We start from the raw sequence: 16,948 nt of genomic DNA on the forward strand, positions 1-16,948 counted from the left end.
CCTATCACATCATGTAAAAAAATCAAAATACAAGTGATTTACCTATCTGGACACTTCAGTAAATTAAAGCCCTGTGTAGAAATAATCTTCCTCCTATAAATTCATCAATCCAGCTAAATTTTGTCCACATCAGCATCAACTCTTTTGTTGTTGCAGTTTTTGGCTGGGGGTGGGCTTGAACCCGCCACCCTCGGCATATGGGGTCTGCACCCTACTCCTTGCACACCAGGCACCGCCTCAGCATCAATTCTTTTTTTAACAACCAAAGCAACAATTGTCATATTGTAAAAAACAACTGAAGTCCAAATCAAATTGAATAAAATCTATTTTGTTCCTTGGCTCAGGTCCTAGTAAGAATAATCAGATTGCAAAGTATCCAAGAAAATCTTTAAGAGGTTTATTGTGTAGACATCAAGAGATTAAGCAAAAAAAAGTATGCAGAATCAAAACTGACACGTGGCCAGACATGATAGCTCACGCCTGTAATCTCGGCACTTTGGGAGTCTGAAGCTGGAGGATGGCTTGAGGCCCAGAGTTCAAGACTAGCCTGAACAAGATAGTAAGACCTGGTTTCTATGAAAAATAGAAAAATTATATGAGCATGGCAGCATGCACCTGCAGCCCCTGCTACCGGGAAGACTACAACAAGAGGAATGCTTGAGCCCAGGAGTTTGAGGTTGCAATGAGCTGTGATGATGCCACTGTACTCTAGCCTGGGAAACAGCTAGACTCTGTCTCAAAAAAATAAAAATAAACAAATATTTAAAACCTTACAATTTGTGCTCCTTCCAGTATAACAAAGTATATTACTATCATAAAAAGAAAGTTCCTTTGCAGCTTGAGATTAACCAAAATGTCTCCCTTTGGGAGTTTAGTTCTAGCTCCCAAAATAATAAAGCTTTGAGAGTTCCCAGTAAGTGAGACTCCTCAGTAAAAAGTAACTTTATCCCCAATTTTTGCTATGGTGATGTCTGAAGATTACGTCTTGGCCTTTGTGAATATTGTAGTATTTCTCCACAATGAATAAATTTACATAATAAATAGCCCTGTTGCTTCACAATGGGGATATTTTCTGAGAATTGCATCATTAAGCAATTTCATCACTGTGCAATCATAGAGTGACAAATCCAGATGTAACAGCCTACTACACACCTGGGCTATATGGTATAGCATTGCTCCTAGGTAACACAACTGAACAGCATGTTACTATACTGAATACTGTAGGCAACTATTAGAGTAGCGAGGTGGCTCGAGGTATTCGCCAAAATAATTGAAGAAAACAAGTTAAGGTTTTAGCAAGAAAAAGGAAGTATTTATTAATAACCTGCACAGCAGGCCAGCCACCAGGTAACACGGAAAGCGCAGCCTCGGGGTTTTCTTTGAAGTCTCCCAGGGTCTTAATTTAACTGTTTTCATAGCAGGCTGGCCGCAAGGGTTTTAAAAATCTACCAGCAAGGTCTCAATAACAACCCACCTGTAGGGTCTTAATCAGCTTCATTGTCCTAAAGCCCAGGTCAGCCTGACCCACACGAGTCTAGAATAGCCTAACAGTCATCCACCCTGCTCATATCTAGCTAGCTACCTAACGTAACTTTAACACCACAGTATTTGTGTATTTAAACCTATCAAAATACAGAATTATAATCGTATGGGATTGCTGTGGATTTCCGCTGATAATGGATTACAGGCCATCACTGACTGTAATGAAGACATAATCTTCAAGACATCACCATCAGGCGGCACATGACGGTACTGTGACGCTGGTAATTCTGCGTAAATTTCAACAAGCTCTTTATCCTTAAGGGTAGTTCAGTGCCAAAATAAGAGAGAGAGGAATACACGAATTAACTGAAAGAATGACTGAATCAAGTAGCCACCCGTAATATATCAGTACCAAGAAAAAGGCATACCTCCATAAAAAAAGGAACTAGAGAGAGAATATACTGGAAAAAATTAAATATCCTCGGAGTTCAAGGCTTTCTAACCCACAGGCTCTGTCGACTGATGGGAGAAGCTAAAACTAAAGAAACACGCACAAAACAACCCTTAGCAAACCAGCGAGCAGCTGGTAGGGTCTTAACCTGGCGGGAGTGAGGCAGCATGTCAGATCCGCCAGAGCAGCTGTACTGAAAGCGGGAAAGAAGGACGCATAGAATCTCGTAATGGAAACCAGATGTCCAAAGAGAAAGCAAAGCCGTCAGAGCTGTGAAGGTTCTGTAGGGATGCAAGCGATGCTGAAGGGAAAAGGACAAAGTAACAACTAATAAAAGAAGCAAAATTGTACAAGAAGAACGCCACCTTCCCACCTAAAAACGCAACCACGGGGCCAAAACACCAGTTGGCGCCGAGTGCTTGCGTCATCTCGCAGTGCCGGAAAAAGAGTTACAAGAAATGCGATGCCTTTCAGGGGAGTGGGCGCGGCTGTAGGTCACGTGCCGCTTTGAAAGCCACATTTCTCTAATAGCGGAAAAAGAAAGTTAGATTGACAAGGCAGAAGGGAAAACGTGTATGAAACAATTGTTTAGCAGTATATAATATAAATTCACTGTGTCTGTGTCTTTTGCTTTTACCTTTTTTACAAATGTCTTAGTTTGATGTTTCCTAAACGGAAGATGGCGGCACAGGCGCTGGGTCCTACCATAGAGTCTCGCGCCTAGAGAGCCCGTGTGTGGCTTCCCGGGCCTGGGAAACTCGTCTATTTACCCAGCTCAGTAGAGGAAGTTCAGGGCGGGGCCCGCAATCGGGATTTCCTCCGTCTGCGCGAAGATGGTGGAGGAGGAGAGTCTCCGCGTGGTTCGTTGTGGAGGCAGCGAGTTAAACTTCAGGAGACCTGTGTTTTCTGCGGATTCTAAGTATGGGCGCGTCGTGCATTGTCAGCCGGGCGAAGGGGCTTGAGTCCCAGGAGGACGGTAGGGGGAGAACTGTCAGGCGAATTCGGACTCGCTCACTGACAGATCAGGGCTTTGCGGGAGTGGACACGCGGGAGGTGCTATAGCTCCGCAGGCTGGGGTGCGCCTTGCCCTCCCTGAACGGTTTACCTACTTGCAGGTAGATTGAGGGATCCAAGGGCTGGGCCACGTGTCTGTAATCTTTCTGAGATGAGGCTGCTGGAAAATGGTCCAGGCATAGATGTGTACACCACTGCCATTGTAATACCACGAGGACTTCCCTGCTGTTGCATACAGAATCATGTTTTGGAATGCGTAAACTTAAAAATATTCCTCTTTCTCCATCCACCCCACCCCCCAAAAAAGTCATATTGGCAGCCTTTTTGTAGCTATGCATGAAAACTGCTGTGAGAAACAGAAACATGCTAATACCTGGTCTCTTTACTCAAGAATTCTTTGTAGCTGGAACCATACTACCTTGGGTTCAAAACTCGATTCTCACATTATGGAACCTTTGTAATTTTCTTGTCTCTTCCTTAGTTGACTCATCTGTATAATGGGGATAATATTTACTAAACCGTCTCTTTCCGTTATTGGGAGGATTAAATGCTTCAGTATATAAAAAGCATATACAATGGTTGCTACTAAATAGCTCAGTATGTATCAGCTGTCATCATTAATGCTATATTGTCAGAATCATCTAAGAAATGACACATTATAGTAAGAAAAGTTTTTCTTACTATGGATAGAGTAATGCTTGGTAATAACCCTTTCTGTCTTGGAAGAATAGAGATAGCATATGAAAGTTTCTATCACCCCAAAATACCTATATGTGGATGTGTGGCAGATAGCTTTTGAATGTATATATGACTGAAGGTGTTTTCATAAATTACCATACTGACAACAACAGAAAATTGAATCCTTTTGTCTTTACAAGTAAACAAGGCTTTGTTGACATTCGTCTTATGAATTGGAGGAAGAAACTGAGGCTTCAAGAGGTTGTCAGCGTTCTGCCTTTTCAACTCATATCCATATATCCAATTTCTTTCTCCACTGTAGTGTTTCTACACCTTATTCCTTATAATAAGATCCACTGTATGTTTCATTTGCTCAGCCTGGCAATTCATTTTTACATATTTGTCATCTGTATTATGTATGACAAGCCAAGATGACAAAAACTAAGATAATTCAAATATTGATCCCCCTACCTTCAAGGAATTTACAGTCTGTAAGTGAAGGTTGTACTTCGTAACAGATATTTCATACTGTGGCACTGTAGATGGAGCTCATGAGACAGAGTGATTACTTCAAATTGAGAAGGTTACAGGATTTTGCTGAGGAGATGACATCCTGACTACTACTTGGTTGGTCCAAAGAAAGAGTTTATTTTTTTTTTTAATTCTCTAAATAAGGGGACAGAAGTTATAAAATGATTGTGCTTCTTCAAAAATATTACTCAGAATACTGCATAAAACTCTGATATGTGTTAAAGACTGGAGAAATTAGAGATGAGTGGGTTGGTATAGTCAAAAGTTTAGTGACGGCCTAGAAGAGGGAGTTAGGTAGTCGAAGTTTCCCTCTAATAGTGGATCTTGGCAACACTGGCAAGAATTTTCCTCCCCAGTGATATTGCAGGGAGGCCTGGTGCACAAGTGGAGTAGATTAAAATTGGGGGACCTTAAAAGTTGGGGGGATTGGGCCTTGTATGTAAAGTTAATATAATCATCACATAGGACATGGGAGATGGTGGGAGAAGAGTCTGGAAAAGTAGAGACCAGGGCGTAGAAGATCAGTGCTGTCATCCAAGCCAGAAATCACAGTGGCCTAAACTAAGATAATACTGAAGGTAGAGAAAAGAAGTAGGATTTCGGAGTGATTTCACAATTAGTATTAATGGAGGGGAAGATTTTAAGTTCAGTTTGGGGCCTGCTTATAGTACCTATAAAACAACCAAGTGCACATAGCTAGTAATAGGTAGAAATTCAGGACTTAAGTTTAGGGAAATTGATCAATATTTAGAGATTGGCTGAGGTGAGGGGGGGGTCATCTATATGTATAAAAGCTAATAATTAAAGCCGTTTCTCTAGCAAATACTGTTTTCTAAAAGAGGATTATAATGAACTCATCAAAGATTTGAATATTATTTAATAGATACCACAAGGAGTTGGCTACCTTATTTATACAAGGAGGAATAAGGTAATTTTGTATTTTACCTCAAAATGTTCATCAAGAAAGCTGAAATAGTAAATAAAACAACAGAATTTTGGTATTTGGGCAACCTAACTTTTGGTCACTAGATTTTCTTGGATCTAGGACTGCTGAGCTGGTATGAGAAGATGAGGGGAGGCTTCCAGGAAAATGCCCCAAGCTGAATTTTGAAGGCGAGTCATGAAAAATAGGAAGGACTGAAAAACTGTCACAGATTGGAGGATTCTAAGGAGATAAGACAACCGATAGTATGCTGGATTGGATTCTGGAGCATAAAAAAGACGTTAGTGCAAAAACTGAAAAAATGTAGATAAAGTTTGTCATTAATAGTTACATACCAATGTTAATTTCTTAGTTTTGACGGATGTACTATGTTCATGTAAAGTGCTGACCTTAAGGAAGCAGGGTGAAGCTTGTACAGGAACTCTGTAATGCTTTTGTAAGTCTAAAATTATTTCAAAAGAAAAGTTAAAATATATACAGCTTACTCCTGGAAAATGAAAGGTACTCAGAAAGAAAACTTGTTCTGTGCAGATACAGGAGGTACAAACAATGGAGAAAGTTGCTTTTAGGGGCCATTGTTTTCTACTAAGGAACAAGGGAGCAAATGGGAATCAGGGGAGTTTTCTTGGCCAGCTGTACCCCTTGCCACCACAATCTCAAGGAAACGCTGCCAAAAGGACCTCTTGAGACTGATGGGGTGCTCTGGGGGTTGGAAGATTGTTGGAGTTGTGAACCACTTCACTCCAGAGAGCACAATGTTCAACGGAAAATGTAGTACCAGTCACACTGGGCCAAACCACCAAAAACTCTTAGGAATTTGGATTATATCCTAAAGGAATTGAGTAAACATTGAAGGCTTTTAAATTTATTTTTATCTGCAGAAGTGATTTACTCAAATTTGTAAAATTAGTCTGGTTGGTATGGATAGGAAAACTGAACTGAAGGACCACGCCTGGAGAATGGAGAAAGTCCTGAAGGATGGTCAGGGCTGCAGAGGTGAAGGCCCTGAGCCAAGGCGCTCACAGGGATGGAGGGGAGGCCGTATGTCCCAAACACTTTATAGCGCTTACTTTCTTGAACTTTAACTAGATAGTTTCCTGGCTAACAGCACTTATAAGATTCCATTGATGATAAGATGCATCCTGATTTTAAAGAGGTGAACATGTGAAAAATCAAGTATTTTAGAGTTGATAAAACAGAGTAATGGTGGCCCCAGTCAACATCAGATTTACTTAAATATTTTTTGGTATAGTAGTGCTTCCTTGTCCCCAGGGGATATGTTTGAAGACCTCAAGACCCCCACTGGATACCTGGAATGTCACATGGTACTTAACCCTTCATACACCATTTTTTTTTCCTGTACGTGCATATCTGTAAGTTACAAATTAGGCACAGTGAAAGATAACATCAATAATTATAAAGATAGGGCGGCGCCTATGGCTCAGATGGTAAGGCGCCGGCACCATATACCGAGGGTGGCGGGTTCAAACCCGGCCCCGGCCAAACTGCAACCAAAAAATAGCCGGGTGTTGCGGTGGGCGCCTGTAGTCCCAGCCACTCGGGAGGCTGAGGCAAGAGAATCGCCTAAGCCCAGGAGTTGGAGGTTGCTGTGAGCTGTGTGATGCCACGGCACTCTACCAAGGGCCATAAAGTGAGACTCTGTCTCTACAAAAAAAAAATAATAATAATTATAAAGATAAAATAGAACAATTATAACAGTATGTCAGCATCACTACTCTTGTTCTTTGCGGACTTTATTAAGTAAAATAAGTGTTACTTGAACACAAGCCCAGTTATCGGTCAGACACAGATGACTTCTAAGTGACTGGGAGGTGGCTTCTCCAGTGGATACCCTTGACAAAGGGGTGATTCGTGTCCTAGGTGGGACCCTGAGAGATGTTACACACTGCTCAGAACAGCACGCAATTTAACTTACAAATTGTGTATTTCTGGCATTTTCCATTTAATATTTTCAGACTGATTGACCATGGGTAACTAAAACCAGACAAAGTGAAACTTAGTTAAGGAAACTTAGATAAGGGAAGCTTGTTGTTAACTATTTAATAAGCATAGAGAAAACATTTTTTCTTTAGAGGATACTAGAAAATTTGTATTTCTGAACTTTGTTCTATGATAATATGAAAGTAGTCAAACAAATATTACCCCAACTTTTCCACTTTTGTAACTTAGCATCCTCTGCTATATGGAAGAAATCTACAAATCTGCAAAACCAGCATTTCAGCAATAAGAAAAAAAAAAAAAACTGGCATAAAGTCTTTGTACTTTTTTATATAAGAGAAGCCCAGACCTCACCAACTAGAGCTTTGACTTTGCATTTGTAAGCTGGTATTCCCAGTGAAACAACCAATGGTTGGTTCCCCAACCATTAGGGACATGAATGGACAGTGCTCTTGGCAGCAGCACTGAAGGGTAACCATGGATAATAAGTAGCACAGTGTCTACATCCATTTAGTGATCAGGCAAGTTGGTTAAGTCTTTGCAGGGTGATTTTATTACAGTGTCTGCCCATTGATAGGTAAGAGATAGGACATCAGCCTCATTCATCTCTTCTAAGTTAGTGAACCTATCGGTCTTAGATGTCCCTATAGGCTTAAAACAGCACAAAATACTACTTTGAAAGAGACCTGTGTTACGTGATACTATTTTTATCATGGACAATAAAAATATTGTACTGCCTAAGAAGTATGTGAAACTTGATTTTTTTCTTTTTTTCCAGGTATGTTTTCTGTGTTTCCGGAGACTTTGTTAAAGTTTATAGCACAGCCACAGAAGAATGTGTCCACATCCTACATGGACACAGAAATCTAGTGACTGGAATCCAGCTCAACCCCAACAACCACCTACAGGTGCCAAGCAGGTTATAATTGAATGTTTTAATGTTGACTTTGTTCACAACAGAAAAATTTGAGTTGAATTTCATTATGATACAGAAAAATATTTGTTGATTTTCTGATTCAGGATTTTTTTAACTTGTTTTTCATTATTTAAATAGGATCAGAGGGTGGTGCCTATGGCTCAGTGGGTAGGGCGCCCACACCATATACCGAGGGTGGCGGGTTCAAACCTGGCCCCAGCCAAACTGCAACAAAAAAATAGCCGGGCCTTTGTGGCGGGCACCTGTAGTCCCACCTACTCAGGAGGCTGAGGCAAAAGAATCACCTAAGCCCAGGAGTTGGAGGTTGCTGTGAGCTGTGTGAGGCCATGGTACTCTACCAAGGCGATAAAGTGAGACTCTGTGTCTGCAAAAAAAAAAAAATAAATAAATAAATAAATAGGATCAGAGCCTAGAAGTACATTGCCCATAGGGTATTCTGTGAACCATTTGTTCCACAGGATGCAAATAGGTGTTGCTTGAGACAGATTGTCTGTATAAGTGTCTGAAATTCAGAGTTAGGCAAAGTTAAATGAATTTCTTACTTGTATGTCTTCTCAGGTTCCTTTACACATTGTGATTATCCAAAAGGGATACGTAGTATTTGGTGTTTCTCAAAATTATTTAAACTCTGAGCCCTTTGATTTCTGGAACACACTTTGGAAAATGTTGACCAAAGGTACTGATTTGGTAGATCTATTCCTTAGAGGTTGAATCTCTGGAGAGTTATAGAGTCCAAGCACAGATTTTATCTTTGCTGTCCTCTAGAGTGTTTGACAAAAGTTTATTGCACTGGGTAACAGTTTTTTTAATAACAAAAATCTTCTTTTGTTAAAATTGAAATTTGTGAATTCTGTCTTACTAAGTTTTATTGCAAAACAAAAAGCCATCTACGCATTGCATGAAAGATCTGTTTTGTATGACTGACAGTTAATAAGGTTAGAGGAGGACAATTTTATTAGTGGATTTGATTAGGAGGGCAGCGATCATCTGGATGTAGGAGTGACAGTGTTTGTATATTAACCGTTGTTTGGGCAATGATTATGTGCTGACTTACTATATTTTACTAATCTGTGTTTGTGATTCTTGTATGCATTGACTATGATGTATATTTGTTACCTAATATATTCTTTGACTTGGATGGAATGAATCCATGTCTCTATTCGCAAAACTCTTAAAATTGCCACGTTCTTTAAAAAAACTTAAAATTCTTTATGAATATTTCAAGCAAAGTATTTTCACTTAACAAAAAGAATCTAGTGTAACCTTAGTAAAATTAAGTTCACTGGGACAAAAATAAACCTGTGTGTTACTAAAGCCTTGTGGTGCTGCCAAAGTGTAGTCCACAGCCCAGTGTCCTAACCTGTCGGCTATAGTCTTCAGTGAGATGAGCCCAGAAATCGTCGTTATAGCACTTTGACATTTCCAGAGCATCTAAGTGCGTTATAGTGTCTTTGTATTTTGTGAACGTGTTGATCCTTGATAGAGGGAAATATTTTTAAATGGGACATTGTCTAATTATTGAGCACCTGTCCTTTAATACTGACATAGTTGAAAGCAGTTCAGTTAGTAAAAGGGCCTGAGCTCTGAGAGAAGCAGCAACAAGTTCATGAGTGTAGTTCACAACTCTCTACCTTACAGTCTCCTTTCCAAAATAGAAGGTTGACGTTCTCCCTCTGCTTTAGTTAGTACTTAAAATGGATGGATCTGCTCCTTCCAGAGGGCGATAAGATTGTCTGTTTTGCAGAAGCAATATAAGGAAATGATTCCACCTCGTTAAGGTTAACCGTGAATTAATGAACAGAAAATGCCTTCTTATCAGCACTTAATTATTTATTTGATATCTTAATAGACTTCTATTTTTTAATCAATTTTGTACTATTTTTATCCCTTTAGCTGTATTCTTGTTCCTTTGATGGCACAATTAAACTGTGGGACTATGTAGATGGCATTTTGATAAAGGTATGTGGATCTTAAGTTTTCCTGAAGTGAAAGTAAATGACAATATTCTTTAATGGTGGACATACTGTTTCCTTCTATAAAGCCTCATCTTTAAATAGACTTCTCGAACAAATTGTGAAATTCATACACTATTTATAAAAAGATAAATTAGACTGTGTAAAAATTTTACACTTTAAATATAAAAAGACAAGTAAAAAAAACTGGGAGGAAATATTTATAAAAGATGTTATCTGTACTATACAAAAATATTCCCAAAAAACCAGTAAGGAAAAACTAATAGCCTAGTAGAAAAATTGGCATGAAGTAGAAATATACAAATTCACAGAAAAAGAAATAAACATGGTAGCCAGTAAACATAAAGGCAAATGCCACAGCATTTTTCCCTTATCAGGGAGGCCAAATTGCAGATTGAAACACTCTAGCGATCAATGAAGTGGAGATAAACAGGCGCTTTTGTACACCATCAATAAGAATAAAATTGAAAATAAATGAAACCATTTTGCTACAGCAATCCCATCTGTAAGAGTTTGTCACTAAAGTAATAGGTCTGCGTAGTCCTTACAATCTTGTTTATTAGTAGGAAAATAATTAAATACAGTCTTGATGTCAGTTGAAATTATGATATATTCATTCAATACAATACAACTGCTAAAAAGAATGAGGGCTGTATGTACTCAACTGGAAAGGCTGTTCAACAAATATGTAGTGGTTGTCTCGTCTAGGCCAGGCATTCTCCTCCTGTTGGGAATACAGCAGTGAGAAAAACAGATAAAAGTCCCTGCCTCATGGATCTATGTTCTGCTGGGTGAAACAGACAATAAACAATATGGTGCTTTTTATTTTTCAGACTTTCATAGTTGGATGTAAACTTCATGCCCTCTTTACTGTTACTCAAACTGAGGATTCTATCTTTGTTATAATAAATAAAGAAAAACCAGGTATAGTATAATTGACTTATTCTGGTTTTGTATGGCATTGAATGCCTCTTTGCATTTTACCTTTTCTCAAAATTGAACATCTGGTTTTCATCTGAGGCTAACAGGTTTTGGAGTTGGCATTTAAATTTCTTTTGTTGTTACTGTATTCATTTGGGGAGGTTTTATTATCAGTTCTAAAATACACTGAGGGAACGGATGGTTTTCTGTATGCTAATAGACCACAGAGCTAAATCATAAAGCATAAAGCAGTTTTTTACAAAGGTGGGCTAGAATTTGTCTTCCAACCGAACTTGATACATTTAATACTTTGAAGCATCATTATCATTATACCCATCATTGAGCACTTTCATTTATTGAAGTTGAGTTGCTGTAGGAAGTGGTATAGAAAATGGGTTGATGGGCAGCGCCTATGGCTCAGTGAGTAGGGCGCCGGCTCAATATACCAAGGGTGGAGGGTTCGAACCTGGCCCCAGCCAAACTGCAACAACAACAACAAAAAAAAAAATAGCTGGGCATTGTGGCGGGTGCCTATAGACCCAGCTACTTGGGAGGCTGAGGTAAGAGAATCACCTAAGTCCAAGAGCTGGAGGTTACTGTGAGGACAGCACTCTACCGAGGGCAACAAAGTGAAACCCTGTCTCTTACAAAAAAAAAAAAGAAAGAAAATGGGTTGATATTATTAAGAACCAGTGGTGTGACTAAATTACTATGAATTAACATTTTTACTACTTGGGAACATTATTTTATCAAAACTCCCATGTATCAGCATTTTAAGAATTCCTGGAATATCAGTAGTTATAAATAATTGTCCTTTATCATAGAATTTGTTAGAACATTAACAAGAAGGATAAATTCAAAGAAATTTTCTAATCCTAGAATTCAAGAATGCCACTGTACTTTGTGTTGTCCTCCGTAAAATACAGTTGTGTTCAGAGTTACAAATACAAAGCAGCTTTACAATGGTCAGTAGGCAGTGAGCCAGGCTGGCTCAGGGTTTATTAGTTAAGTGAGCCCTTTCTATCATGTTTGTTTGTTTGTTTTGGTATGATTTGGGTTTTTGCTGAAACAAATTTGTAAATTATTACATACCATAGACTGCAGTACAGTAACTTTTGACTAGTCAAAACTGTGAAACCTAAATCTGTTTTTTAGCTGAAAATCATTTAGTGCCAACTCTTATAATGAGTTATAGTGTATTTATTAAACTTATGCCATTAAGTTTAGTTTTCTGATGTGGCTCATAAGCCACTTCCAAAGAATATTGCGATAGTGTTCTGGAAATAACAACACTCTTAAGTTGTCTTCCCTGATGACTATTTTAAGATAGCACTCTTTCTGAAATGTATGGTATAGTTTATATATAAATACGCAGATCCTTGATATCAGTCCACATGCCTACTAAAAATTCACATTCATAATCTCCCTAACTAGCAGTTGATTCACTAGGTCTGGGGTGTAGTCTAGGAATCTACATTTTAATACTTTCCCAGATGATTCTGCTCATCACCCATGTTTACTCACCTCATGACTTCCCAGTTGGAACGGTAGTATAGCTGTAGCAAAACATTTTACTCATGCTTGTAAGAGAAGTAGTTTGCAACACTGCCTGCACATAGAATTACCGAAGGTGTTTAAATAATAAGATTCTCTGTGATGGGGCCTAATTGTTTACTTTAAAATTCCCCAGTTGAGTGTAAAACAGGCTAGAAAACTATTGATCTAAAATATGATCTAGTTCATTAGCCTTTTGGAGGTAACTATGGAAACTTCAAATCCTGTGATCTAAATTCCATTCATAATGGGATCTAGCATTGCTCTTTAGTACTGGGCACATGATGGTTACCGACATGAAAATCCAGATATCTATTACCTAAAAATGTCAGTTATGCTTGAAAAGATCCCTGTGCTAGCTGATTGCTTACTATACAACTCACCTCTCATACTCCAAATATAAGCACACACTCCCTTTCTTGTGTCGTCTGTATTCCACAGCCCAAAACCAGAGCCTCTGATAGAAAATTTTGTAAAAATCATGTTGAAATTACTTCCCTGTTTTAAAAACAAATTACCCTTGTATTTACTCATCATTTTTGGGGGTAGAACTTCATGACTGTGTATCATGCAATCATCCAGTAGCTTATTGAGCACCTTCCATGGGCTAGATACTGCTCTGGATACGCAGAACAGACAGACACACAGCAGGTCCCAGCAGTAAGCTGTCTAGGTCAGTTAGATGATATAGTGAGATGAAAGGTATCTAGAGAAAAATAGAGTAGGGGAAGGAAATAGACATCGCTGAGGGAATAGTTAGTAAGTGGTCAGGGAAAATCCCCCGGGGAAGAAGAGTAAGCCACACGGCTGTGTTACAGAAGCAGTTTTGAGCACTCCTGACATGTTCACACAGTAGCAGAGAGGCTGGTTGGAGTGAGCCAATGGAGAATAGCTTATATATAGCCTTGTGGGACTATTGGAAGGACTTTTGCTTGTACTATGAGAAAAAAGGGCGTAGGGACTGGGCCCAATGGCTCATGCCTGTAACCCTAGCACTCTGGAAGGTGAGAGGGAGAATCGCTTCAGCTCAGGAGTTCAAGACCAACCTGAGCTAGAGCAAGATCTGTCTCTACTAAAGATAAAAAATATTAGCAGGTATGGTGGTACACTCCTGTCGTTCTAGCTGAGACAGGAAGATCACTTGAGCCCAGAAATTTGAGGTTGCAGTGAGCTATGATAGTGCCACTGCCCTGCAGCCCAGGCAACAGAGGGAAAAAAAGAAAAATAAAAAAAGCTTAGGGAGAAAGTTTTGTAAATGGATGTAAAGAGAAGAACGTGTCAATATTACAGATCCTAGGAACACTGGCTCATTCATAGTGGTTCTGAAAGCTCTCTCAGATGGTTGGTTGCTTTGGGCTACACAGTTCAGCAGTATTTACATTCAGTCTCCATATTAAAGCCCAGCTTAGTGCTTTCGGAATAGAATGCCCTAGTAAGACACACATTGATTTCTTTTTCTATACATATGGGGCATGTACATATATGAGTTAAAGAATTAGACTTCCGGCCAGGCACCATGGCTCATGCCTGTAATCCTATAGCACTCTGGGAAGCTGAGAGGGATAGATTGCTGGAGCTCAAAAGTTTGAGACCAGCCTGAGCAAGAGTGAGACCCCATCTCTAAAAATAGCTGAGTGTTGTGATGGGTGCCTGTAGTCCCAGATGCTCAGGAGGCTGAGGCAGGAGGATTGCTTGAGCCCAAGAATTTGAAGTTGCTGTGAGCTATGCCTCTACAGTACTCTACAGGGTGACAAAGAGAGACCCTATCTCAAGAAAAAAAGAATTAGACTTCCATTTAAAACTATTGTATTCAAACAAAAAGTATTCAACTTTAAGTACCTTTTTTGTTAAAGATAACCTAGAATTATCTTGGCATGAGATGAATTCTAGAGTACCAATTAATGGTTTGTGAATAAAATGCACACGTTCACCTCTAGAGGTTTCTATTAATGTAGCTTTCCTTGGCTAGATGTATTTCAGCTGGTTTCAGTGAAATTGCCAAAATCTTCAAGCCAGGAAATAGAAGCTAAGGAGCTGTCCTTTGTTTTGGATTATATAAACCAGTCACCCAAGTGCATTGCCTTTGGAAATGAGGTAAATTGTGTTTGGTTGCTTTTCTATTTTTTACATAAAATGTCTTTGCTGTAAGCTTTCCTTTGAGCAATTAGAGTGATTTGATATTGCCTTGATTTCTATCTGTGTAGGTAATTAAGAAGTTGTTGCATTGCTTTAGCGTATATTTATGGTATTTTTTTCTTATTTTGGATGTTCTGCACTATTGCTTTTGTAAACCCTCCAATTGTCCCCAAAACATCAATACTTTGGTATTTGTACTTTTCCCGTGTAAAAGCTCATTTAAATTATTTCATTTTACTTATTTTTTAGCAACCCACCACTACAATGGGATGATCATTTTATTTTAGATTATGCGTCTTTAGAAAATATAGCCTCCCCACCTATAATTAATGTGCCCATTGTAGAAAATTTAGAAATTAAAGAAAAAAAATGAATAATTTCACCAGTGATAAAATTTAAGGACTCTCTAGGCTTTTTCCATAAGATACTTAAAACAGGTTTTTCAAAACAGGATCAGAGGTCATTTTATCTTTTTTTCTTACTTGCATAATAACTGTGATGTTTATACCTTAATGTATTTAGCCACACTCTATTAATAATTGCTTTACTATGTTAACATCAAATATCATCCAAGAGCCCTGGACATCATCGTAGTGGCATATTTCCTTAGCCTTAAATTGTATAGCATTATTTTGGTGGTATTCTAAAAGGGGCTGATATCCCAAAGTAAACTTCTTTAACATCATTTTGGCATCATTAGTTACTAATTAAATACAAATTAAAACCACAGAGACATAGCACTTCACATCCACTAGACTAGTCAATCTTGGCAAGATGCAGAGCAAATGTTAAATCAATACCTTTCCCCAGCAATTCTACTCCTACATAGAGAAATGAAAAACATGCCCACAAAATATGTACAGGAATGATTAGGTTAGGCAATTGCTCCAGACTGTAAATAACTCAGATGCTCATCACCAATAGATGGAACAAATGGTGCTACGTGCGCCTTCAGTGGGATGCAGCTCAGCATCGAGAAGGAGCATCAGAGCAGGGCGAACCTCATAAAAATGAGCTGCCCCAAAAAGCCAAATGGGAAAGAATGTATATTGCATCATTCTATTTGCATGACATTCTGCAACAGACAGAGAAATAAGCTACAGTGATAGAAAGGGATAGTGGGCTCGGTGCCTGTAGCTCAGCAGCTAGGGCGCCAGCCACATACACCGGGACTGGGGGGTTCAAACCCAGCCCAGAGGCCCACCAAACAACAATGACAAATGCAAAAAAAAAATAAGCGGGTGTTGTAGCAGGTGCCTGTAGTCTCAGCTACTTGTGAGGCCGAGGCAAGAGAATCGCTTAAGCCCAAGAGTTTGAAGTTGCTTTGAGCTGTGACGCCATACTGAGGGCAACATAGTGAGACTCTGTCTCTAAAAGAAAAAAAAAAAAAAAAAGAAAGAAAGAAAGGGATAGTGCTCATGGAGGGGGTGATAATGAGGAACGACTGAGAAGAAGAAAAAGGGAACATTTCTTAGTGAAGAAAATGTGATTGTGTGAATGTGTACATACGTCAAACATGGCATTTATTGTATGCAAATTATTCCATAATGGAAAAAAATTTAAATCATTCTACTTACAACAAGAGAGTTTGGTTTTAGAATTTAAGAACAAAATGGTAGATTCCAAAGAACAGAAAATGTACGAAATAGAACCTAAGCTCATCTTTTAATTTTTTAATCATTTTAAAAGTAGAATTATCCTTTCTATAGTGAAATAGAGTGTATCATATTATGTAATACACTATTAATCTGCTGAGCAAAATTATCTTTAATGTTAATTTTTGTGATCTTCAAAAGTGTTGACTGTTGTTGTGAATGCCACCCTCTCTTTGAAATATTAGGGAGAATACGTTGCTGCAGTGCGGGACTTTTACTTGTCTGTTTATTTTTTCAAAAAGAAAACAACATCAAGGTAAGAATGCTTTCTTGTTAAGCTTTATTTTCTCAAGAGTTTATTATATTTCATCCTGTGAGCCAAAGCTGTTTCTAGTTTCATTTACAAGAGGTTATGAGACCACAAGGTATAGGAGTACAGTTCTTTTTTTTTTTTTTTTTTTTTCCCGTAGAGACAGAGTCTCACTTTATGGCCCTCGGTAGAGTGCTGTGGCATCACACAGCTCACAGCAACCTCCAACTCCTGGGCTTAAGCGATTCTCTTGCCTCAGCCTCCCAAGTAGCTGGGACTACAGGCGCCCGCCACAACGCCCAGCTATTTTTTGGTTGCAGTTTAGTCGGAGCCGGGTTTGAACCCGCCACCCTCGGTATATGGGGCCGGCGCCTTACTGACTGAGCCACAGGCGCCGCCCAGGAGTACAGTTCTTAACCCACAATGGGTAGAGTTGTGGGAATGTTAGTCACAGAAACCTGGGG

The 16,948-nt window shown here is 39.0% G+C and overlaps 1 protein-coding gene across 3 annotated transcripts in view; it reads left to right on the forward strand.

Annotated features, from left to right (window-relative positions):
• Positions 1-2,489: 2,489 nt before the first annotated feature.
• The window catches only part of WDR75 (WD repeat domain 75), a 29,629-nt gene continuing 15,170 nt past the window's right edge, over positions 2,490-16,948 (forward strand). Inside the window, exons 1-7 of one of the 3 annotated variants that reach the window (XM_053597380.1) lie at positions 2,490-2,852; positions 6,372-6,424; positions 7,837-7,977; positions 9,889-9,954; positions 10,802-10,892; positions 14,413-14,537; positions 16,420-16,490. In XM_053597380.1, coding sequence (XP_053453355.1) covers positions 7,894-7,977; positions 9,889-9,954; positions 10,802-10,892; positions 14,413-14,537; positions 16,420-16,490 — 437 coding nt within the window. In that variant the 5' untranslated portion in view covers positions 2,490-2,852; positions 6,372-6,424; positions 7,837-7,893. The remainder of the gene's footprint in view (positions 2,853-6,371; positions 6,425-7,836; positions 7,978-9,888; positions 9,955-10,801; positions 10,893-14,412; positions 14,538-16,419; positions 16,491-16,948) is intronic. The other 2 variants (XM_053597379.1, XM_053597378.1) reach the window with 2 other exon arrangements.

This window comes from Nycticebus coucang, chromosome 7 (assembly GCF_027406575.1).
Source record: "Nycticebus coucang isolate mNycCou1 chromosome 7, mNycCou1.pri, whole genome shotgun sequence".
Taxonomy (NCBI): domain Eukaryota; kingdom Metazoa; phylum Chordata; class Mammalia; order Primates; family Lorisidae; genus Nycticebus; species Nycticebus coucang.